At 43.5% G+C, this 26,908-nt stretch overlaps 1 protein-coding gene across 4 annotated transcripts in view; it reads right to left on the reverse strand.

Moving 5' to 3' along the window:
* ACSL6 (acyl-CoA synthetase long chain family member 6) overlaps positions 1–26,908 on the reverse strand; it is a 548,884-nt gene that overhangs the window by 169,926 nt on the left and 352,050 nt on the right. For all 4 annotated transcript variants that reach the window (XM_086931549.1, XM_086931550.1, XM_086931552.1 and 1 more), the window contains 2 exons: positions 19,811–19,945; positions 7,333–7,467 (listed from right to left, as the gene is read on the reverse strand). In XM_086931549.1, the coding sequence (XP_086787675.1) occupies positions 7,333–7,467; positions 19,811–19,945 (270 nt within the window). The remainder of the gene's footprint in view (positions 1–7,332; positions 7,468–19,810; positions 19,946–26,908) is intronic.

Here is a 26,908-nt window from a genome sequence, read left to right on the forward strand (position 1 = left end):
TGGCTCTGGCGGCGGCGGGGTCGTTGGTCAGGGAGAGGATCAGCTGGGTGTCGTCGGCGTAGGAGATTATGCTGAGGTTGTGTTTGCGTACGATGGCCGCGAGGGGGCTCATGTAGACGTTGAAGAGGGTGGGGCTCAGAGATGATCCTTGGGGGACGCCGCAGATGACTTCGGTGGCCTCTGACTTGTACGGTGGTAGGCGGACTCTCTGTGTTCTCCCGTCGAGGAAGGAGGTGATCCACTCCAGCGCCTTGTCCTGGATTCCGACGTTGCTGAGGCGCCGTACTAGGGTGCGGTGGCAGACCGTGTCGAATGCCGCGGAGAGGTCTAGGAGGATGAGGGCCGCTGTTTCTCCATTGTCCATCAGGGCTCGGATGTCGTCGGTGGCGGCGATGAGGGCGGTCTCGGTGCTGTGGTTGGCTCGGAAGCCGGACTGTGAGGGGTCGAGGGATCCGTTCGTCTCGAGGAAAGCGGCCATCTGCTTGTTGACGGTCTTCTCGATGACTTTGGCTGGAAACGGGAGGAGCGAGATGGGGCGGTAATTCTTGAGGTCGGTGGGGTCCGCTGTTGGTTTCTTGAGTAGGGCGCTGAGTTCGGCGTGTTTCCAGCTCTCGGGGAAGATGGTGGTGTCGAGGGATGTGTTGATGATGTCTCGCAGGTGGGGTGCGATGACAGCGTCGGCTTTGTTGAAGACGTGGTGAGGGCAGGGGTCGGTCGGTGATCCGGAGTGGATGGAGTTCATCGTGCGGATGGTGTCTTCGGTGCTGATCGGGGTCCAGGCGTGGAGGGTGGTGGTGGGGGGTGGTTGTTCGGTCATGGTGTGCGTTGGTTGGTTGTTGAAGCTGTTGTGTATGTAGAAGACATATTGAGAGAGGTATAAGGTGTGAAAAGGGGTAGTGCATTGGAAAGAGTAGTAGAATGAGGTTTAAGATGAGTCAGAGTGGAGGTAGAGGATATATTGCGAGAGATATAGGGTGAGATATAGGGTAGTGCATTGGATATGCTGAATAGGGAGCAAAGTAATAAATATAAAGATACATAAGTACATGGAAAGGTATAGATGTTAAAGGAAGGTAATATATGGAGATTAAAGTTGTATTCAATAAACTCAGACTTTCAAGTGTTGCTGTACTTTAAATTATTTTGGGGGGTTTTGTAATTCAAAAATCAAGCATTTGTAAATAAATAGTTATTATTAAAGATTTACTTATTTATGCAATGTGCGCCTCAGATGACACAGGCAACCTAAACCTACTTCCCTATTTCTATGCCACAAGACTTACAAAAAATTAAATGTTTGGTTACAAATAACTATTTGGTTGCATCATCATAAAACGTGTTTTCGGTCGTAGAGCATAAAAGTGGTTTGGTTGCAAGTAAAAACTATAAAAAACAGAGTATCTGGTGGCTGTCGCCTTTTATGGCCCACCTCAATGGGTACGTTGCCCCTTCCACTTGGATTTCTCACCGACAAACCCATCATGGTGGTGGTGAATTCAATGCAGTTTCTTGTGCCTCTTACCCATTTTACAAGCCACAGAGGAGTATTTGTCTTGACTCGAGGTCCTTACAAAGCCACTACTTCTTCAGTTATTATCCCTCTAGGGATGATTACCAGAGGGGGCTCCCGATTTGTGACTTGTGTTGACGATCGAACATTAGGAGGCAAGATTCACCAGTATCGACCCTAACCTTTCAGAAGCGGTTTGAGGTAAAGCTGACAGTATGACTCTTGTATGTTGTTTTAAGATTGCCTTCTCATTCCTTTGATCTTGCGTCAACCATTTTGACTTTTAGCAGTTTGTTCCAGAGTGTAAAAAACTCATATACATGGATGAGCTATTTTCCGGTCGTTGCTACTGACTGATGGCTGTCAAAAACCTACACGATTAAAGCTGCAGGGACTAAAAACATGGCTACTTGTGCGGCGAGGAACCTTGAGCTCTAGTGAGTCACTCGTACTTCTGAATTTGTCTCGGAATCTGCAGCCTGTCTGGAAGAAGCTATTTCAGTGGTGGGCCTTAGGTTGACATCTTTCCTGCCATAGCATACAATAGCATAGCCTGGCACACCATGTCATTTGTCTATTTACAAGTATCTACACTGCACACATCCATATGGCAGGTTCAGAAGTGCACACAAGAATGACAATGTGACATCTTTCACAGAGAATGCCCTTTCTTTCACAAGTAATGTATTTCTTGCTTGATGGGAATTTGTGATCTCTTATGTTTTTTTCCACACTGATAGAATTCGAAACCAAGCACAAACCAATAACGGTGCTTTGTTGGCCATTCCTCCAACCACTTTTACCTCCATCCTCTCGATATTCATTAGTGTCAAGTAAAGGCTGCACTAGTCAACGGAGCAGGAATTCGTGCTTGGCTAAGAATACCGTGCACGTCACTGTGCGCGCCTCGCGAGGGCGCTTCAGATGATTCAGGTTGTGGAGCAGGGAGCCCTGACAACCGGATGTGTCACCAAGACCTATTCCTGGCACTTCCTCTCATTAAAGACAGGTTCCGTATAAAAAGAATCCTTATAACTTATATTTCTCTCTCTAGGGGAACGCGAGGTGCCCAAGTTGTTTACTGTCTGTTACACAATGAGAATAGGCAATATACGCAGTTTGTCCAGCGAGCGCCGCACATTAAACGAACGGAGTCAACTGACATTTTGGGGTACTGTAATCACTTGCAACAACAATGCGACTTATAGTAACAACCAAAGCAGCCGGTCGCGAGGGTACAACCGGCGTTAGGCGATGTATTGTGGCTGAATTGTCAAGTGTGGAGCTGCACAAAGCCAGTGAGTGACCTCTCACTGCCACCAAGAGCCCTCCTGTTACAATGAGGCGTTGCTGCATGGGCACTTTAACTACGTAGGGCTCACTCCCAGTTCCAACTTGTCTAAACTGGGACTACTAGATGTGATGTGCACACACATTTCACACCCAGACGTTTCTTCCATTCGCCAGGTGAGCCACTACTGTCAAGCTGTATGTAGTGGGGAAGACGCAGAACGTCGACTTTTCGACTCGGAAAGGGAGAACGGTGATTTATTGTCATATTATGTGACATTCTTGCCTGTGAAACTCGCCATGGGGAGAGACCGCAGCACCTGGGAACACTTCATTCTGCTGCATGAATATTTAACATGTGCAATATTATCTCCCTCAATAGTGGGGCACAGTCTCCGATACTCTGATAATCGTACAGATGGGGCCCCAACATGTTGTTTGTCAGCCTCGCATCTCCAGCAACAGGTACCCTGTGCCTCGGTGTTTCACCTTGGAAGACGGCGGAGAGCAGTGATGTCCACTCAGGCCTCTCCTGCTAAACTTGCTCTTCCTGTCCTGTGCTCTGAGCGGTTCACGTAGAGCAGGGCAGCAGGCTATACACATCCCAGCGTGCTGTTCTCCCCCTTGTTTTGCGTTTATAGAAAATGTCTGCTTTATGACGAGTCTTTAGGTCTGTAGCCTTGCCACCACCAGTCTGTTCCTTTGCATTGGACGCACCGGCCAATTTTTGCTTTAACCAAAGTCAAGGTCTCATTCTTTTTTCTGGGGACCTTAAAAATAGCAGACTCTCAGCCACAAAGCATTTCCCGGGAGAAACAAATAAACAATAATTTCTGGTTAAAAAGATTATTAATCAAATCACTCTCAGAAAATGAAAACCGTACAAAAAATGTATGTTAAAATTCTCTGGAAAACATTGATTTTTTTCAATTAGTACATTTTTCCACAAACGAGAACGGGTACTTTATTTGGTAAATAAAAAGTGTAGGTGTGTAAATATTAATGAGCAATTAATTATACTCCAAGTTCATGCCGTGAAATCCTGAACAGTTTAAGAAACAGCTTACAGACTTTGAATTAGATAGAACATTAGCTAGAGTTTTGTAGCAACAGAACAAGTTTCAAAAGCGTAAGATTTACTTATTTCAAGTATGTCAGGTCTGTCAGAATGGTCGCCTCCCATCTGACCTGGTGTTAATGTTTATAGAAGAATAAAATGAATCTTGTTTTATTTACTTGTACCATCACAGAAACAGAATATGGAGGGAGAAGAGATTCTCCAGTAACCCCCTATGTTTGTGTAATAACCGACAATGGAGATCTTGGGACTGGTGACTAACTTTCAGTCTGACAAATAGGTTGACTGATAATTCCGCTTTCGAGTCAGTCCTACATTTAATATGCCAACCACAATGTGGCTGCTTTAAACCTTATTTCACCACAATTTTTTTTGTGTTCTCTTTACGCATTGAGAAGAGGAATCACTCGTCTTGTATATGCTGTAGAAATGGTGATTGGCCACCTGCAGTGGTCACTGAAAAAAATTCTAAACAGCTGTCCGTGACTCATAGCACTCTTTTGTGCTCGCTATAGCAAGAGCTTTTTGCCAGAAATTGACAGAAATGATCTCCATAGAAATGCAAATTCCCTTTGCCATTTAGTTGGGTACTAGTAACATTTATTTATAGTACTTACACGCTGCAAAACTGCAGAACGAAAGGTTGTAGCAAGTTATTCAATGTGAGTCTGCAGGGCCAACACCACAGAGCATAGTTAGAACAGGCCAGCCACTAATGGGTGGTATATTTTTGTGACATACAAGGCCACTGTACCTCCCAAGCATCACAAGTTAACCTAGTCCAGGTCAACCAGGTCATTGTTATGCTATATTCATAGACACAAATCTCCACTATCCTGAAGCTTTGTTCTACAAATGTGTGAGCTTTCGAGCCACTAGTTAAACCTGCGTTAGCCTTCACTGTAGTCTTCCAACTAGAGGTGATTGTCAACAGTCCCTACGAAGCCTAGAAGATAGATAACCGTAGAAGAGCACCCTACCGACACAGTTGGTTATCTGAGCTTTGTATGCTGAAAGGTTGATGTGTTATTAGTGAGGTCTGTACAGAGTTGGCCCACTTGATTCACTAGGGGTCTCCACCTTGGTAGAAGTATTTGACACAGCTAGGCATTGTCTACCAGGAGATTGTAAGTAGCCGCCACCAGCCAAAAACAGCGGGTCAAAGCTCCATAAGTTTCTGAGGCAATCGGCGTTAAGCGATGGACAGAATGACAAGAGTGGGGTCTTTTATGCCAAGTGTCATTTCCTCAAGGCTAATTCAGATTCTGGAACAAGAACTTCAGTAAAAAGCTAAGGCCCTATTTGCCATAGGCCCACAACTAGTGTCGTTTAATGAGGCCAAAGATGCACTTGTTTAATACCAAAACATGGAGGTCAGCTTCCAGTTTATTACCACAGTAGAGAAAAACTGACATGAGGAAAACAACGTGTACTGCTTCATAGCTTGTGTGTTGCAATTACTTTACACATGGAAAACTCCTAACAGCCACTAGGACTCTTCAAAGTGATTTTACATTACAACACACATTTAACCCCTTGCATCCTTGTTCTGGTTAAACACTTTTGCTTGAAAATAAATGCATTTGGAAAAATGCATTGGCACAAAAAAACAAATATTCCGATGTACACAGTCTAATGTGTTATTTATTAGCATTGTTGGGGAGGGGTATCATGATGTTATGTTAAATGTTATGTTAAAAAATTTATACCGCGCACGTACACCGAGACGGTTTCTTGGCGCTCATAACAGACATAACAAACCAAGGCAGGAAGCGTTACTCGAAGGCTAACTTAAAAAGGTGAGTTTTCAGGGTTTTTCGGAACAGTTCGTAGGTGGGGCAATGGCGAAAAGAAGAAGGGAGGGAATTCCAAAAAGTGGGACCTAGAAAAGAAAACTGAAGACCGCCGTGTTTTTTACGGCGGATCAGTGGAATGCAAAGAAGATTATCGGCAGAAGATCGAAGGTTGCGGGATGGGAGGTACCGCTTGAGTTTAGAAGAAATGAACTCAGGGGCGTGATTGTGAAGGGATTTGAATAAGGTGCAGCCGAGTTTGAAGGAGCACCGGTTAGCCACAGGGAGCCAATGAAGGCTCTTCAGAAGGGGGGAAACATGCTGGTGTTTGGGTTGACGAAACACCAGGCGAGCAGCCTGGTTCTGAATTAGCTGAAGTTTTTGAAGCTGGTAGGCGGGAATCCCCGCATACAAGATGTTAGAGAAGTCAACCCTGGAGATGACCAAAGCCAAGATAGTTAGAATGAGTGCCTCTCTGGTTAAGAATCTACAGATCTTGCGAATCCTGCGCAGCTGGAAAAAGCAGGATGATGTTACTGCAGAGATCTGAGGTTTCATAGATAGATCCTCAGAGATGATCACTCCTAGGCTTTTCACAGTACTGACCGGGCGAGGGGGGGCACCAAGGGAAGGGTGCCAAAAGTTGTCATCCCAAGGGTTGGTGGGGCCGCCCACCAGGACAAGTTCCGTTTTGGACGGATTCAACTTGAGTTGGCTATGGGCCATCCAATCGGAGATGAGTAGCATTGTGATTTGGATGTTAAGACGAGAGGAGGGGGAAGTGTCCAAAGGGAAAATCAATTGCAGATCGTCTGCATAGTTATATATGGTGGCTTGAGACATCACCTTTCGTGAGACATGACTCTTCCCCACAGTCAACCATGGTAAAAATGGTAAAAAAAATAGCATATTACAACCTGTGCATCTCTGAAGCAGATTTAATTTGTGTTATAGAGTGTCTTGCATCCCTTCTCACTTTTGACACATGGTCAGTCATACGTACCTTAGAGAGTCTTCGTTCATTGTTGTTCTTTCATTGCTTTGATGTAGAGAGATGATAAACTCAAGTAAATTGTATTAAGTCTACTCTCTCAGCCCAACCTGTCAGGTCAATGATTTCTTCACATGAGGTATCATCCCACAGAAGCCCCTTTTCAGCCTCTAATGTATGGTTGGTTGTTTCCTTTTATCAGGAAATTAAAATCTCTGAGTTTATTTCCATCCCCTCTTGAGTCTTCTTCACAGCAAGGTGATGCTTCTAGTCATTGTCTCAAAGGTATCCTATAAAAAGCTCGTTTTAATGTCCATGTCTTGAAACTTTTTTGAGTGAAACTGATCAGCTTACTAGGAGGGCTATCCAACACCTCTTCAAGAAAAGAGGCAACTCATTTTTAAGTGTGTGGAGTAGAGGCTCACTCATTGCACCATGCTGCCTCTAAATAGTGCACAGGACAAGAGTACAGTACCTGAGGTTTGTACTGCTTTACCCTCACCGCGCAGCCTACCGAAGATCCAGCCATCCTATACCGAGCTTTTGTGTTCATCTCATAGCGCTGATATTGTCCAAGATCTGAACCCGGTATTAAAACCTAGAACACAACCCTGAAGCTTGTATCTCTAAAAACACACGAGCGCTTAACAAGTCTGCCTCAAGGCCTCACCTGTATTCTGTTAAAGAACAGTCTATCCCACAGACTGTTGTTTCGAATGATTCCACTTTGGACTTCGACTTCTTTGCGCTTTGACGCAAACTCCAAGAGCCACCGCTTTACCTGTGTGTCTGCCTGGCTGAAAATCTAGGGAGACACAAAAACACGGTGGATTAAAATTTCACAAGAGCAGCACATAATAACACTATGGACTTACTGTGACTCTGTAGTGACGTGCACAGTCAGCACAAACTGCAAATTCTGAACGATCCTTTTACAAAATAATTTGTTTTAATGTTAAGGTGAAAGAAAATATAGCACTCAGCAGAAGAGTTTCATTTTGACATTTCCAACTTTAAAGGGGCTCTTCAAAAACAATATGCCTTTTAAAGTTCTTCATTTACCCAGAAAAGTGGGTCCATTTAACAACCACAATTCTGAGGGGGAGAAGTTGCAGTTTACTAAGACAGAGTGTTTTTAATTTAATGAGATGCAATAGAACGATTACACACCACAGGTAGATGTGATCACTATCACTTCACATAGGTAGCTCCAGTCAGTCATGGTCTGCTGTATTACATATGGAGCTTCACCATCGGATACCAGATAACAAATGCACTGACTGACCTTTAAACTCTGCAGGATATTTGGCATTTACTTGGATGAGGGAGGATGGCACTCTCCCATTACTGCTCAGCACTAACCGTGCTATAGATTGTGTAACCGTCAAAGCTCAGCATTAGGTGTTGCACAGATTATATCACTGATTCAGCTCAGCACTTACCGTGATACACCAGTGTGTGACCGTCACAGCTCAGGTACAGAGTTTCTCACCATCTTAGTTTTTCACCATTACAGCTCAGCATTAACCGTGATACACAATGGGTAACCTTCACAGCTCAGCACTAACCGTGATACACAATGGGTAACCATCACAGCTCAGCACTAACCGCGATACACCATGGGTAACCTTCACAGCTCAGCACCAACCCTGGCTGAGAGTTTTTCCCCGTCATAGATGAGCACTAATCCTGGTACAGAGTGTCACCATCACAGTTTAGCACTAGCCGTGGTAGTGTGTGACCTTCAGAGATTAGCACTAACCGTGCTATAGATCATGTCACCATCGCAGATCAGCAGTAACTGTGCTCCAGATCATGTCACCATCACAACTCAACATTATCTGTGCTCCAAATCTTTTTACTATCACAGCTCAGGACTAAGGGCCTCATTACGATGGTGGTCAGACGAGCATTCGACCGCCATCGTAACGGCATGGAGACCGGCTGCCAAGTAGTCAGCAGTTCCACCAACCATATTATGACAAAGCCACCGTGCAGGAGGGCAGAAACATGCCTTTTACTATTGCGGCTTGTGCTGCAGCCCAGAAAAGGGCAGCAGCACAATCCGCAGTAGTGGTACCTGGCACACGGTGCATGGATGTTTGGGGGGGCACCGCATTTGCCCCACTGGCCACATAGCAGAGGGCCACTAAAGTCCCTTTCTGACAGCCTTTCCAGGGCTGTGGAAAATGGACAGCGTAATCCCTACCGCCTTCATTGTAGGGTTTACTGCCAGACAGCCGCCCCAATGGCTTCTTGAGCCTGTCGGAGGCGGCAGTTTTTCCCCCGCCCTCTGTGCTCTGACCGCCGGTATCGTAATCGGGGGTTGGACCATTGCCATAGATATTGGGCGGGCCACCATGGACGGCCTGTCGGAGACAGTCTGCCCGATATCATGAGGGCCATTGAGTTATTCACAGTGTGTCACCATCACAGCTCAGCAAATGCTGTGGTAGAGTGTGTGACCTTCACAGCCGCTCAGCACTAACCTTTGTACAGTGTGTTCCCATCACAGCTCAACAATAGTGCTTTAGAATATATCACCATCAGAGAGAAGCACTAACTTTGCTACAGTGTGTGTCATCGCCACAGCTCTATCAAATACATGGTGTCCCAACTGGTATAATTTTTAAAGACAATTAATAGGGATATGAATACAACATTATCCAAAGAGAGACAAGGAGACTCTATTGAGTTATAGCATGTGCTCATGGCATCATTTATTTAAATTATTAAGGTAAAGGACAAAACATACAGCAGTTGTATCAGCACTGCAGGAAACAAATCAAAGAATTGAAAAACAACCCAAATTGTACTAGGTGCTCAAGTGTGTGAGTGAAAACAAAGAAGCGACGCAGGTGACAATAGGGTCAGCGTGGACGGCGCAAAGTGACTTGGGCATAGATATGTACAGTGAATAAGAACAAGGTGGTTCCAAATGATTTAGAATGGTTATTCTGATGTTGATTTTCAGCATGAACCACTTTTTGGGGCGCGCCTATTGTCTTGCTGAGTAGTCGACGGCGTTTCGATCCACTTTAATCGGGATCATCATCAGGACTGGTTGGGGTTGCAAGCATTGCTGGGTTAGGAGAAGGAGAGGATTCCGTCGTCGTCTGGATCGTCAGGGCAATTGTATGTAATGTATGTAAATGTATTGCGATTTATATAGCGCACGTATCACCCGAAGGCATCAAGGCGCTTGCCTTGGGAACCCGTCCTGGTATTCCCCTATGAGATAACCCAGCAGGGTACCCACAAGGTGAAAGCCAGGCATCCCGCCGCGAGGGGCCGTAGTGGAGATTAAGCAAGCTATTGCCCAGAGTCGCAGAGCGTGAACCCGTGAGTCGAGTAGGCACCGGAACGAGAATTATCGAGTCCGTGGAATTTTTGAGCCCAAGACCCGCCGAGGCGGGGAATTGAACCCTGGTCCAGGACCGATCTCAGCTTCCGGGTCTGCCGCCTCTAACCCCTGAGCCACACTTCTCCAGTTCAATTCAAGGGTGCGGTCACCGGTAGTCGTGTTACGTCGCGATCGGCAGAACGATCCGATCGGCGTGGCTGGTCCGTAAAGGTAGGAGTTGTACCAGTGCCTCGTGGGGAGACTGGTAAGGTGATTGGAGACAGCCGATCGCAAAGTGATCGGCGGGTCCGGGAGAATGAATCTCTCTGCGCTTATAGTCGTTTGATCTGCAAGCGGGCCTGGCGTTGTGCAACAGCTCAGCACTAACTCTACTAGAGTGTGTTGTCATCACAGCTCAAGATGGTATACAGCTTGTCATCATCACAGTTATAAACTACTGGTGTCACCATCACATCTCAGAGCTGACTTTGGAGCAGATAGCACCATCGCAGCTCAAAAGTAACCATGCTGCAGAATGCGGTACCATTTGAGCTAAGAATGAAACCTGTAACAAAGCTAATTTGTGTTTAGGCAAGCAAGTCTGTCTTCTTCAGCTGCAAGGTAAATCCTGCTACCACTAATGGGGTGCAGGGTATCTGAACCTCTGCAGGAGCCTCTGATTTTGCCCGCAGGTAGCCCAAGGTACGAGAGTGTAGTCATCGTAGATCACCTCTTGGTGCCACAGTGTGACTCTATCAGAGGTAACTACTGAATGTGAAGGAGTGTGTCATTATAGCTCATCTCTAAAAACTACATAGTAGGCCCTGGCTTTTCACTTTTAGGCACAATCACGCAAGTCGCACTTGGTTGCAAGGATAGACCGCCTTCTCCGAGCATACACAATGTTTTTTTAACAACCTTTTTGTTTTTTCCTGGTTAGTGCATCATGTCTAATGCAATCTGTTATTCCCCTCCAGGACAATGACACACAGACAAACACAGAATGATGCAGAGAATTATAAGGGACAGGAGGAGCTAGGTCTTAGATGCAATGTATTAGGGGAATAAACAGGTGAACAAGATGCAGAAAAATCAAGCATTGACAAAGCCAACAGATCTGACATTGGCCGCCTTTCTTTTGGCCTTATCAATGCTTGTTTTGTTTTTTCACGGTTTTTGCTAAACATTATTGCTGCAGAAGCTATCTGGGCCTCACCAGTTTAAAAAAAGTCTAAAAGCAAAAATACCTTTTTGGTTTCAAAAAGCATACAATCCTACAGTAGTCCCTATAAATGAGGGGATCTACTTTGTGAGAGGATGTTTTTATTGTGAAACAAAAACAGAATTCTGTCACTCACAATGAAGTTAGCCAATGACTATCCTGCTGCCTCATGCTGGATGACGTAGAGCGTGGATGAAAAATTTGAATGACACAGCAGACCAATGAAAGAAGAGGGCTTGCTGAAATCCCCTATAAGTAAGTATTTTATATGCATGGTTTTAGTAAAAAGAAAAGGTGTTGGCTAATGCAGCCCTCAAAATGGGTCAAATGAAACAGGGACAATTATCATGAGACTACAAGCACCTATAATTCATGAGGGATCTATTCGGTGATGTCAAACGCATTAGCTTCTTCCTTGTCATACAAGTGCTTCTGGTGCAAAGCACTGATTTTGAAGCAACACTAACAGCTAACAAGGGCAGCCCAGTAACTCTTGGGGAGCTGGGGTAGATACAATCACATTACTAAGTACCCAACAAGGGATCATTCCTTATATGACTTGCAAAAATTGCTTTCAGGATCTAATCAATATCATTTTATGCAATGAAGTGAGAAAAAGACTGCAATTAATGGCACACTGATATCCTTTATGTATTGCTTTGTACAGGAATTAAGACTTGGTCCTGTTATGGCAGGTACCAGCTCTCGACAAGGCCAGGGAGGGCTTCTTTCAGCTGCTGCTGTGAAAGGCAATGTGTCTTTTAATTAATGTGTTTAGTAGAAATGCTGATGAGTGGCCACTGTCAGATGGTCTTCCTGTGCACCTGCCTCCGTGGAGCTGTGTGGGTGTTGTGCGTGGGGTGATATTTTCCAGACCTATCACAACACCAGGAAACCTTTAATCTTTGACTATGCCTTTGCGTCACCCATTTTATGTAACCCTGGGCATAGGACTACGCTACTCTCGTGGAGTGTGCGTAGTTTGCGCAACTACGTGTACGCGAATTGCAAGTAGCACAGTGCAAAAACGGAAAGCGGAAATCTTTTGTTTGCTCGCGGTCCTCAACGTCAAGTTGGCGAGCAAAATAACATCCCGGCGAGACTTTTTCCTCATTCACGATCCGCAACATCAAGTTGCCGATCGCGAGCGTGGTAAATAAACCTCCCGGCGAGATTCTCAATGCAGGGAGGTCAGGTTTCTCATTGCGAATGGTCGCGTATGCTCGCGACGAGAAACTACCAGTCTGCGTTGAGAAAGCTACAGCTCAAGTACAAATCTACTCGAGTGGCAGAAAACGACCGCTTGCACTGTGCAAGATGCGGTTTGCAATGATTGCACAGTGCGGACAATTATCCGGCACTGTGCAATCAGTGCGAACCGTGTTTTGCGCAGTGCACTGTGCAGTTCGCGTAGCTTGCGTAGTGTGAAGTGCACTTCGCGTAGCTACACGTAGCGCTACTTTGCAAACTACCCCCAGGGTTAATTTTATGCAGCTCTTGGCAGTAACTTGCTTTTTGGGATTCTGTGTTCGCCTACACTCAACAGTGGGAATTTGATGGGTATTGTAATCTGCATTGCAATATAATGCAACTCATCTCACGCAAGCACAGCCATTACAACAAAAAGCACACTCGCCTAAAATAGCCCAGATCTCTTGGCTTAGCCAATCTTGGTAATTTATGGCAGTTTCAAATACTATTAAAGGTGGATCAGGCGACCAGTGGAGTCTGTGTGCATCACAGAAATAATTTTAAATAGTTTGTGCCGGCTGCTAAGCATGAGTGATCTACAGACATCCACAGGGAAACACAATTCGGTACACTTATTTGTCCTGTCCTGCAACCTCTGTGACTGCACATCTAAGGGCCTGAAGGACCAGAACTGCAAACTTCCTCATGACTCTTAGTGGTTAAAAATAGACGTTCTAAAGCACTGACACCCTCCTTGAACCAGACAAACAAGAAATTTATTAAAGCAGCACCCTCACCCATGAGCCTCAGAAACACTACAAGTTTGTAAGCATCCACTACTAAATTTGATCCTGGAACAGTAGAAGTATGGCTTATATTATATATTTTATGTGAGACATAATGTTGGAATATGCAGTAAAATGCCAATAAAGGATGTTACATTTTTTTAAAAAATTCTGCAAGCATCCACATCTCTGATTTCCCAAAATACACTAATATACCAACAACAACATTTTTGAGCCACTTAAGTAGGATTTGAATGGCAGCACTCACATATATGGGTGACAGATGATCAGTAAGACAGTGCCCTCATCAATGCTCTTTGTAATAGGAACTAATGTGGTTGTTCAGGCCATTTCTAGTGCTAAGCTAATGCTCGTTGCTTTGGGCTCCAGCACTACTGGATCATTTGACTTTAGAAAGCGGACAATACTGCTTCACACTTGGCGTTAATACTGCAAAAGTTTGGTTATCTTGCTCGGCTACAACTACAATGGTTGCTCCTAAGGATGCAGATAGATCCTGAGCTACCGGCAGCGGCAACGCTACTTGACGCTGCCAAGGCATTCGACTCATTCGAATGGACATACATGTTCATGGTCCTCCGATGAATGGAATTTCCGCAGTTGTCTCTACTGGATTCAGCTACTGTATAACGGGCTGGTTGCGTGAATCCATGAGAGCGGCACCACGACAGATGCAATGAGTATAAATAGGGGAACTCAGCAAGGCTGTCCCCTATCCCCGTTGTTGTTCACGTTAGCTCTTGAACCTTTGGCATGCAAAATACGACAACGTCACAATACTGCAGCACTTCAATTCTGGATGTGGGCCATAATATATCATTATTTGCGGATGACATGGCTCTATATGTCCGCAACTCAGAATTAAATCTAATGCCCTTGTTAAGGGAACATGTTCAGTTCGAGAGGTACTCCGGACTAGGCATAAACTGGTCCAAGTCAATGATCATCCGTTTGACACCATGCACCAAACAGTTCCCGTTGGATTTCCCACTGCTCTGACAGTCAGACCCCGTTAAATATCTAGGAATCTGGGTACACAGAGACCCAGAGCAGGTGGTCTGGGAGCTCTCTCTAAGTTAGAACGCCAGGTGGCCCGTTGGATCCGATTACCAGTGTCATTGGCGGATCGCATTGCGATAAAAAAATTATCATATTTCTGCGTTTTCTGTATTTATTCCTTACCATCCCTATCCCCCTCATGCAGCAATTCATTCAACAATTGCAATCACAAATGAATACACTTACTTGAGCAGGTCGCCAATCACGAACTAGCTTGAAGGAGCCGACACGCCAATATGCCTAAGGGGGATTCAGTGTCCCGGATCTACAATTATACTACCTGTGTGCCCAGGCACACTATGCACACTATTGGCTACATCCACATAACTATCTCCCACACACTGCGATTTAAAGTAACATTACACACCCAATCACAACCGCAGCCCTCATTCCGCAAGTAAACACTAGGGTAAAGTGCACAGAGATAAATCCAGTCCAAAGCACTATAGCGGACTGGCGAGCAGTGGGGCGACAAGCCCATAAGCTCCCACTCTATGCCCCAGCCACAACATCGGGATGTATCGTAACACAAGAACAGAGGGTGCGGACAATATTGTCTGATATCCGGTTGAGCACTATCGGCGACCTGTTCCATGAAGAATAATTCATTAAGCCCCCAGGCATTGAGAGAATCCCTTGGGTTTTGGTTATCTCACCCCCTCCCCGGCCCGCTCCTCCATTTGAGTGTTATCTGACCACCGGGGCTACTCTATCGCCAACATCGTGGCCCCCTAATGATGCGGTTTTGGCCTGGCGTAATCTGAAGATGAGAAGCCGCCCGCAGCCATAAGGAATATCGTTAACCCCTTACATAGAGGGTTATCCTGCTGCAACATAACTGTCCCTAAGCCATAAGTAAATAGTTAACACCCTACCTACAGAGTTATCCTGCTGCAACATAACTGCCCCTATTGGCCTGGCATAGGTGAAGAAGAGCGTGAACTGCCGCTGTGGGTGCCACAGCGACGTGGCCGCCAGTTTTAACTTTTTTTCCCCCAGCTGAAATCTTCCTAATAATCTTACCAGATCTGTGCCTGACCTCAAGATGGCGTCTGGAATTCATTCGGTCCATGGTCCCCTCCCCAAATCTAACAATCTCCAAGTACTCCGGATCTCCATCCGGACACTGGAGTCCAAACACTATGTCCGACGCCCGGTGGAGCTGCTCTGTTCAGCTATTGAGGAGATCGGCCTTGGTTCATCCCCTGACCGTCACCTACCCAGCTGGACTTTGGGCACAGTTTTTCTCCCCATCTCCCTGTCTCGCCCACCCCCCTCATCGTATTTATGTAACTCTGCTTTTTTCCTTGTCTCCTATCTATCTATCTGTTCCCATTTAGCACTCTTTCTTTGTCCTACCTCCTTTACTCCTATCCCGTCTCACCTGAATCTTTCCTATTGCCCGCTACACCGTCTATCCCCCTGTCCTTTTGTGCCCTTTGACTAAGCACTCCTTCTCCCCTTGTTGAGGAAAGATCCAATATTTCTTCTCTGGAGTCTCAGCAAACCCGCTGAGAGAGTCCACAGCGCCTATGGAGCCACTCTCAGTTGAGGTATGGTATGGCACCCCTTGCCAAAGCTCTCCCTCTCCCCTTTTTGGGGAAGGATCCAGTATGTAGGCCTTGGAGTCTCAGAGACCCCTCTGAGAGAGACCACTGCATATAGGGAGCCTCTTGCAACAGAGATGGGGAAATGATACCACTTCCCCTGGGATCACAGTTTACTGGACTTTGGACGCAGCTCTGACTCGTCTACCGGTTTGTGTCCCCATCACCCCTCCTTCCACTTTCCATGCTGTGTCTCTCACCCTCCCCTCCTCCATTCTCTGTCTACCTCCCCTGCTCTTACCCCCTCCTCCCCTGAATCTTTCCCATTGCCTGCTTTACCCTTACGTATATGTCCTTTTTGTTTGTCTCGTCCTTACTTGTCACTATGCTGCCAGGTTCTAATAACTGTGTAACCTTTGTAACAATGTAACCTACAATTAAGGTCTGATACTCATGTAAAGCGCTCTGATTCCTCCGGGTCTAGCCAGCACCCACACATGGTCATCTGGTCGCAGCACAGCAAAAACAACACAGGCAAACCGAAAAAGCTTTGGAAAAATTGAATACCATATTAGACACACCACTATCAGTAGAGGACTGGGTTTCCTGCTGCTTGCTAACTAAGATGCTCACACCTAACTGCAACTTGTGCATTATTTAATTAAAATTTTCGCAGCTAACATATTACACTCCAATGCAATTGGAAATATGGTCTTCGTGAGAATGTTAAATGTACATGCATCGCAACCGAATGTAGCATGGATATGCCCCACAATAAAACAATACTGGGATGAGGTGATGAGAGCACTGAGTGATATGCTTGCAGAGCCACTAACTAATACTCCACAGCTCTGTCTACTGGGATTGTTAAAATTAAATCACTATCAAGTCGCAGGCTGATATCCATTGCTCTTCTACTGGCCAAACAACGTGCTGCAATGAAATGGGGTAGAAGGAAAGCTCCCAATATTAAGGACTGGATAACGAACTTGGTATACTGCAAAGAGTAGCTAACGACATATGGAGAGGAACTACCAGTGGCCTCATGACCAAAGGATATCTCTTGTCTACTGAGGCAATATTTACAAGCACAATCTGTGGTTTTGGAGGAGTGGGGTAGGTTGGGGCAGATTGCATGTTGTCCACTGTTATGGGTATGAATCGAGCATATGAGCAGATCTTGTACAGGATGCTACTGTCTTAAATTCTCAAGATTTATAATACCGTACAGTGAATATAATAATGGTGCAAAGTTTATACATATATGAAACATGTTAATTTGTATAATCACCACAACAACAAAAAAGGATGCAGATATGGGGGCAGATTTATCATGGCGTTGCGTCACCCTTGTGCCACGCATGGGCTACACAACTACTAAGTCAGTTTATCAAGCCACGCAAACCCACCGTGTGCAGCCCTGAGCGGCTTGATAAATCTAGAGTAATGCAACACAGCGCAAACAGCTGCATTGGGTTACTATGCCCCAGGGAGGTGTTGCATGGGTAGAGTGTGGATATGGATCAGTTTCTGTTTAGGATCGAGTCGATTTTGTTTTCGGTACCGAGGGAGCCAAACCGATTTTGGCTTTTGGAACCGGAGTGGTTAGAGCCGACGAAGCGGCGTCTCCGCTCAGTGTGTAACCAGAAGGCTTTGGACATGCTTTTGGTGCCGAGCCCAAGATCGGGAAGCCAAAGCTATACTTTGGTGCTGACCATGGACAGATTGCAGTGGTGCCCGGAAGTCTTTTGTTTGGTGGAAACTCAAAGACTTGGTGTGGGCAGGTGAGGAGTTTGAGTACTCAAAGCGCATTGATTCAGCGGCAGATCGTGCATCTCCAGATCGATCCCCAGCGGAATCTGATTCTTGGACTGAAAAGCTTCCCTCTTTTTCGGCCGTCGAGGTCTCAAGTTCTTCCTATTCGATGTCTTCCTTTCCAAAGATATCAGGAGCCTCCTCGATTTCCTTTCTCTGCATTCCTCTGCAACATGCCCTTCGGTATCGCAGGGTCTATTTCGATTGAGACAATCGGCAGGCCTCACTGTGCTTGGGGGATAATCACAGATTGCAGACCAGGTGAAGGTAGGTCCACAAGTATGGCCCAAATGGGCAAGGCCTGAAGGCAGTGATTGCAGCATTTCAATCCAACAAATGAATGTCTTCTGAACTTTGACACATAAGAAAGGAAACATGTTCGAAACAATACCAACAAGGTTAAGAGTGGATTACACACTGTAAGTATACTGGAAACGGTCCCGGACCACAGTGCAGTAATACACGCCCGAACCAACTGCAAAAATAAAACAATCTACCAATGGAGTCAATGCCCATGCACATTATTATCAAGAGGAGGAGTCACCTACCTTGATACTCAAAAGACTTCTTCGAAGAAAAACAACTTGCACACATCCAGACCCAACACTAAATGGCATGTAGTATGCACACCATGTGTATCTACAACCAGACATGCCTCAAACATGGGTTTTTCAAATTTCCACCTGGATCCCTGTTTAGGAATTGTTAGTCACCTAAAAACAAGGATACCATTTCAACTATGTATTAAATGGGGTTATGTGGAGCTACAAAAACCTGTTTCTTCACATTCAAATACTGGTGCATTGAGCTACATTTTCTTGTGACACCAGCCGATATGAAGGCAAACCTTATAGAGTTAAGTCAGAGTATTAGTTTACGTAACAAACACAAGTGATAGCGTTTTAATAACTTTTGATCTGTCTGAGCTAAAAACTATTTTTGTTTTGTTAAAAATCTGCAAACTGTGCAGAAGATGATGCATTATATGGCAAGTGTGGCAAATCCATAAGTATGCAGAAAATGCAGTGAACTCAGAATCACATAATTCCAGTAGCCCTGGCACCAAGTCTTACTGAGCCATCAGGTGTGGTTGACTTTCAATTGGTCATTTTGTATTGAGGTGTGCACCTCAGATGTTCAGGAAAACACATTTCTGTGCCCAGAGGGCTACTAATTCCACAGTAAACCCAACACAGAGAGCACCACTGGGCTATGGAGGGTGAAGGGAGGGCTCGTTTCAATCTGCCTGCGAGTGTACTCCTTACCAAAACCGAATCATAGACATAGTTGACAGACTAGAACACCACATACTTCAGCCACAGAAACCGGAGGAAGAATAATCCCCAAGCATAAATAGCCAGAGTCATGAAAATTAAGCCAGGAAGGGCATGTCTAGGACTCTTTTCTTGTATCAATTTGCACTACAACTTCAAACCACAAGTAAAAGCTGGTCGCATTTCAGTCTTCAAACCAATAGTAGTAAAAATGAAAGTAAATTATGAGTCTGTAATTAGTGGTAGGGCAAGTTTAGAAGAAGGCTAAGCTGAAATGAATGCATTACTACACTGTTGATACAGCATACCTCCTAAAATGAAGATACCACGCCACAGCCTATTGATGGACTTGGAATAATTAGTCCCATGCCTTTTTGCTAACCTGATGAGACTACAAGAATATACAGAGCTTTGTTTCATAATGAAGAAACTACAACTACAGAATTCAAGTTCTTCAGCACTTAAACTATTCTCTTGTATCCAGCACATAGCTCCCATCCTACACAATCTTCCATGAGGACCTTCAAACCTTTGCACCTTTTCCATCTTGATTGATACTCGATAGAATGGCTGTCAACAACCTGAAATCTTATTTTGCCAAACCAAATGTTACGCACCAGATGTTCAGTAACACCTGCACGCCCACATACACGTTTCTTTTTGAGCATTTAGCTTTTTCCTCTTGTTTGTATTCCCATTTTATTTATTTATTTTATTCATTTAGTTTGGGTTAGCGACCTTGAGGTGTGGCAGATAGGCATGCAGATGAAAGCTGAACTGAGAACTGCAGTTAGCATTGACCAGCACCTGCCTCACATGGTTATTAATGCATTTCCTGCTTTCACAACAAGTGGTGGCCACCTAGTTGTCACAATTAGCTGTGAAACTCACCTTGTCATACATCCTGTTCAAAAGTCTCGGAACAACTGGGAAAATTGTTGGCTGCAGCGCTTTCATATCATCAGAAAGCAGACGAATATCTCCTTGGAAGAATCCAATGCGCCCTCCGTGGCAGTACACAACAGACTAACAAAGTAAAAGAAGCGTGTTACTCTTCCTTGTACATTTGTAGTAGGAAGTATAGTAGCATTACCAATTCCTAAATTATCCGGATTAATAAAGATGCCTTAGAATCCCAAGGTACATTATATGTGTGCCTATCTGTCATCTGTGTTTGATGTGCATGGTAAAAATGTCATTACTGCGGGAGGAAATCCCAGTAAATCCCAATATGTGCTAAAGGTTTGTTTAAATACATAACCCATGGGCTACTTATATGAAATATGGTTGAGAAAGCTTTTCCCATTTTAAAAGCGCTCTCTATGAAAACATTATTTGAATAAGCAAAGACTGAATAAATAGAAAATTAACCTGCTACCTAATCAGGTCTCAAGAACTGAAAAAACTTGGGCCTTGATTATGTTGCACATGGTTTGCAATTACAAGTGGCTAGGTCTTATTGCGCAAGTCTGCAAACCCTGTTAAATTTCGACAGCTTAATCCTGCTGGAATTTAATAACTGAAAAATTCTGGTAAATGCTTGCGCCAAAGAAATTCCGAACACCTCAATGTCGGATTGTAACAGGTACTGTTATTATCATATTCGACATAAGCTGGTAATAATGGTGTAGCTGTGGCATAAACAATGGGAAAGGAGGAAATCTGAGCACTGTTCCTTGTACTGATAACAGCGAATCTGCATTAAAAGGATTGAACTTTGAATGTTTAGCACAAATAATGTTATGAGCCTCCACATTTTCTCCAATAAAAAAGTGATAGAATGGCGTCCCATATTATTCTTTTACTAGGAAGCTAGGTGTTATACTTCACAAGCCCTGCTTCATTGTTTCTTACCCAGGTTCATGCAGTTCTCCTGGAGCATATTCCACAAGAGTTTTCTGAAACTGTCATGCAATACACAGGGTAATAAAGTACAGTGCATTTGTCAACCAATCAGAATCTCGGAATCAAACATTTTCGGAATAGTCTCAAACAAAGAAAAGAACAACATAAATAGACTGTGAAATTACTGCATTTTTTTCTCGAAACAATGCTTAGTGTAAATCATTTTCAGAAACTATTGTAGGCATTTTGATGAATGAATTATACGAAAAACGAGCAATCTTGTGTTCTGTTACTGGGATCTGATTGAAAACGTGCCGCCTTACTGATATCAGTGTCAGTGTGTGGAGGTATCTCTTTCAACCTCGACAAGAAAAGGAGTTCTAAATAATTAATATTATTTTTTAATATGCTGTCATAAAATAAGCTAAATTACGGTAATCTTTAGTTTCTCTAGCTCTGGAAACCTCTTGAGTAGTTCTCTGTTCAGCTAATTGAATTCGAAGATGCCCCAATGCACAGAGCCTCGGGATGAGTTGATGAAAAGCTAATGTTTTAGTGGCTTCATGAAGACATTCACCACTAACAACTTTCTTTCAAGCAATTAAGAAAACTCAGAGGGTAGTACTCCTACTGGAGAGACGATGGACTGTTCTCTGGGTGATAGGAATCTTTGAGGGGTGACGTGGCCAATCACTTTTCTGAAGTAGATCAAATTAGAAGCAGCCGCATGAGTGATAGTAACAGCAGGCATTCACAGAGCTACGAACCTGCTAGGTGGTGATAACAAGCGCTATGTTGGAACACATCACAACACAACACAAGTTGACACCAGGGCAATTTATTATGGTATCTAAATGTCGAAGTCGACTTCTTTAGTGTGTATGTATAAAGGAAAGGCCTTTTACAAAGGCACTAGAGGCCTGATATAGCTGTGAACCACTGCAAGACATCATCTAATTTTCTGAATCTTGCATTAATTCAAGCCACTGTATTTTTCACAAAATGTGTCTCCAAAGTGAGGGCAAATAACTATGATGCAAACAAAAAACAATTAAAACGCAGAAACATAGTTTTCTCGCAGTTCCAACACTTCTCAAATCTTGAATCAGACTTAAAGTGTCTTTCTTCTGACCAAAACATGATTTGGGACCACTTAATATACCTTCTGGGATGACATTTTGACCTTGTACAAAAAAGCCTTTTCAAGCCTTCAGTCTCTGCTTTTGAGCCTAACCACAAAATCCTCTTTGACCACTGCTCCGTGGCGAGGTCTCTCACTAATTCTTTCCCTTCAGGCAGAGGATTAAACCCAGCCCATTTATGTTTAGACTACTAAATTGTGTATTTGCTTTCCTTCCGCCTGATCTATGTGCTGACCTGACACAGTCCCTTGTCTAAACTGGACTGTCAGTCCGTCAGTCCAATTAGTCTTTATAGGCCATAAAAGCACAGAGAAAGTTAAAAACTAAGGGGCATATTACCAAGCAATAGCGATAATTATCGCTATTGCTTGGTTAGAGACAAAAATGTATCGCTGACCTGCGGCGATTTTTATCGCAGATAAACCTCGGTATTACCAAGGTTTATCGCAAATGCGATAAAAATTGGCCACAATGCATGAATATCGCTGAAAAGTCCGCGATATTCATGCATTAGCGAGCTAATGCTCTTAGCCATGTTATCCACCTCCCATTGGATAACATGGCTAAGAACTGCTCCTGGGCAGGTGTTAGCTTTTGGAGATAATCGCGCTTAGCGCGAATATCTCCAAAAGTTGGTAATAGGAGATAGCGATGTTAGCGACTGTTTCCAGTCGCTAACATCTTGGCACGCCCACTTTGCATGCCATTAGTGATAAATATCACTGACATGCAAAGTGGGGCCCAAGATGGTCGCTATCTCCTACTAGCTGTCGCTAACTGGTGTTAGCAACAGCTAGGTAATAGGGAGATAATTTTATCTCCACTTTCTTGGCTTTTAAAGCCACAAAAGCGGAGATAAACCCCCTTGATAATATGCCCCTAAATACGATAATATTCCAGACAAATATTACACGATTCTCAAACTTCACATATTATCCAAAAATCATTAAAAAAAACCATTTTCGTGAAACAAAATTAGATAAAATTCCATTTAGTGGACCATGCCGAGACAACGAATTCATGCAATAAAAGCTTATTTGATTTAGTTTGGGTTAAAAAAATTATATATCTTAAAAGTATTATCAAATTTCGAAATTGCACACATTAATATTTAAAACATCCTTTAAGATTCTTATTTTCTACTATAAGAAGGTGTGACCCTGAACTGTTTAATGAAGCCACCTTGCGGATGGTCCGAAGTTTTTTGTGGTATATTTCTCCTGGCTGTAATGTATCTTATTGGTGACCATGTACTCATCTGGGAGCCCTGAGTGTTTCCACTGTAATGCTACCGGTGTGCAAATTAAGGTAACTTTGTACTACGAACGGTCCATTGAGCAAAAGTTAATAAAAGATTTAAAAAACATTTTTTTTAAAAGATTATCTTCTGATGTAAAAAGACGATTTTATATAGTTAAGCATCGCATGACAGATTTCTAGTGATCCTAAACATTGCAGGAATGTTAACACTTCTTTATACTGTCACATTTGACTAACGTAGTAAATGCACCAAAAAGGAATGTCTCAGCCCTATATACAAAGGGCAGAACAAAATTAACTGGCTGGTGCATTGTAACCAAATGTTATCACACCCTCCAACGGTAAGTCCTGGCTCCAAACCTCTGGTGTAGGAAAAGCAAATTTAAAGTGCAAAGTGCGCAATCTAAAAAGAGTGAACCAGTAGCGGTGTGTCAGGTTCACAATCCACCCTAAATAGGGCTCTGTGCTACAGGTTCTTGATACTTGGGCATAATTTAAGATTGTCTGTTTAGCTTGGGATAGTTCTAGGCGTTTTTCCAAATACAGTTCTTTAACACGTAGCCTATAATTTGGCCCAAACTTGCATAAATCTGACTGGCCCAAACTATCAAAAGTATCCTTCGAGTATTGTAGCTATTGTATTTGATCTACCCCATCTAATGGCAAGCAATCGGAAATACAATTTCTAGTCAGGCCCGCCATGGGGGATGCTCAGATTTTAACCCATAATAATAAAGGGACTGGCCCCTATCAAATCTTCCAGGTATGGCATCCAAAGTTCCTTGTGACATATTAAGGCAGCTGGGCCTCCTGGGACTGACAAAAATCTGTGCATAACTTGATTTTCAAGTGGTTGTAGAATTTCCACTTTACCATAAACATCAGCTGAGATGCACTTACTCCTATAAAGATTCAGCATTCCTGGGAGGGGTTTATTTCGTAACTTGCGGGCAAATCTAAAGATACCCTCAATGTTCATGGTAAAAATCTGTCATCTAAGAGTTAAAAAAGTGGTTTCCAACTTAGTAACTGATTAAAAAGAAACCCTAGTTAGTTAAAAATGTCACCTTTGATAAAATTGAATCCCCCATATTTGAAGACTGACTTAGTGCTGGGGCGACCACATGTCCCAATATAAGCTAAAAACATAAACAAATATCTAAAAGGGACTAAAGGCTATTTGCAGTACACACAATCAGAACTGCGTAATCCGCATATTGAAAAATGGGAATGGACTTTCCACCCATATGTGGCACATTCTTACCATTTTTGACCAGATGATTACTAATGGCATTTAAATAAAGCAGGAAGAGAAATGGAGCCAGGATGCACCCCTGCCCGACACCCCTGGTAGGACTATTTTGAGGAGCACATTTGCCTAGGGGTCCATAATGAACCCTTATTGTAAGATCTTGGTTCAAACGCCTGATGAGGGTTAAGAGATTGTGTTCCACCCCCATTTTACCCATTTGTTCCCACAGCTTGGAGCAGCTCACGAGATCAAAGGCGCTTGATAGAGCTATAAAAGCAAGGTGCAAGGAACCCTTTTTGTCCTTCACGTACTCCCCCAAATTAATTAGAAGTCAAAACTCTGTTCAATTGTCCCTATGCCAGGTCTAAAACCAGATTGAGCTTCTGACTAAATATTATTTGCCAGGGCCTAATCTTCAAGACGGGATCAAAATATTCGACCTAGAATCTTTGCGCTAGAGTCGATCAGGGAGATCAGATGGTAGCAGGTCGTCTGGGATCGATCCCCTTTTAAAATTAGGGACCACAGTGGTGGACTTCCAGGACTCAAGGATGGGCCCCTGCACTAAAGATCTTATTACATTTGTAAGTAATGGGGCCCACAAAGAAAGATTTGATTTGCAAATATCCTTTGGAACCCGGTCTGGTGCTGGGGCTTTACCTGCAATTCCCTTTTTTTATAGTTGTAATGACCTCTTGTACTTCAAAAAGATGTTGAAAATCATGAGAGGACTCAGAGACAGGAATGCTGTTGAGCCCTGGTAAAATGGGCGCATCTTCTGGTGCGAAGATTTTGGTGAAATGAGAACCCCATGCCTTCATCGGTATTACAGCGTCAATACTAGGATTACTGCACTCACTCCTTAAAAAAACGATCTATTGATCCCTTCCCAGAACTTTGAGCTATCTCTTAATTTGCCAGCTGCTTGAAGATGTTCTCAGGCTTTATTTCTGATTTCAGATTTGTTTCTTTTTTAGGACCTGTTTATAAGTTACCCTAGCTTCCTTAACTTCAGATGCTTTTTCAGTGTAACCATTAGATTCCTAAGTACAGATGAGCATGCTGAGTTAAACTAGCGAGAAGGTGGCTTCTCGGGGGGGGGGGGGGAGGGATGAGGGATGTAAGGTTCTTAGAGATGGATCTACACATTTTAGAAAAGTCAAACTCTTTCGTAGCCGGTCCCAAGTCTTCAGTCAAACAGGCATTAATAGAAGCCCTAGCTTCTTTAACAAGTGTATGATTTTTTTTTCTGAACATTTATTCCTAGTGATCTCCAAATTATCAGATCGGTTTACTTTAAGGATTCTAATAAAGGAGTCCAACTTAATAAAAAAGGGGTTGTGATCGCTCACACATCTATCAGCTATCACAAAGTCAGTTAAATATGGGGAAATTCAGTTGACAAAAGGATGTAGTCTATGATGCTACCTATTTGATTCCCTATAAAAGTTTGAACACATGCATTTTTTGTACCCACAACATCACTTGGAAAAATTAAATTACACTTTAACATCAGATCGTTTAACGCCTCGCCATAAAAAGAATGAGAAAAATGAGTGACATCGTCAGATTGACAATCCCTAAAGTCACAGACCCTAGTATCTGAAAACTTGCATAAGGTAATGTTAAATCCGCCAACCCAGATGATGTGAACAATGCGTTTAGTTTTTTAAAAGAAATCCTTTTAAAATTAATTTAGCTGCTCAATAACGTCCCTTGTTGATTGGTTAAAATTGTTATACTAAAAGTTTATTAGCAGAATGTTAAAGTCGCCCACAAATAGTAAAAGGGAAACTAGAAAAGGATGAAAAGAAAAACATTTTGTAATATTAGTCTCAGTGACTATGATAGAAAGAAAAGTGGCCAGCCCCGCACTTGCTCAACCAGTCTAAGATGGCAATGCGGGTTGGAAAAGTCCCTCCTGCCCTTAAATATTGAAATCTGGTTGCACTAGGTTTCTTGACAACATAATAATGTCATGTGTGTTCAGGAAAATGATGCAATCTGGATTCAAAGTTTTTGTTCGTGCTCCAGAAATATTCCATGAGACTATACTCAATGCCGTCTTCTCAGCAGAACTTATGTTGTAATTTTCTGCAGGGATTTCCTCTGGCTGAGATGAGGCACAATTTGTAAAACTAGGGTCAAAATGTTGCTTCCGAGTAGTATAAATTACCCTTTTAGCTTGGTCATGATAGGTTTGCGAGACCTGTGATGAAGCAACAGCATTTTCTGATAAAAGGAGATACATTGTTATAGCGTCCGTCTATTTTTTCTAAAGCGTCCAGGGGTTCAAAAGAGTTTTCAGTAGGTATGTTGTATCTATGACTGATTAAAGTTGGACAATCTTCAACAAAGATGTCATTTGATTTGGGCAATAAAGATGGTCTGTAGAAGTAACTCAAAGGTAAGGTTTGGATGTTGCTTTGCACATTGATTTGATTTGCTAGGATGGCTAAAAGTGTTTTTACTAGAATTCTGACATTTATA

Source organism: Lissotriton vulgaris, chromosome 7, assembly GCF_964263255.1.
Source record: "Lissotriton vulgaris chromosome 7, aLisVul1.2, whole genome shotgun sequence".
In the NCBI taxonomy this organism is placed as follows: domain Eukaryota; kingdom Metazoa; phylum Chordata; class Amphibia; order Caudata; family Salamandridae; genus Lissotriton; species Lissotriton vulgaris.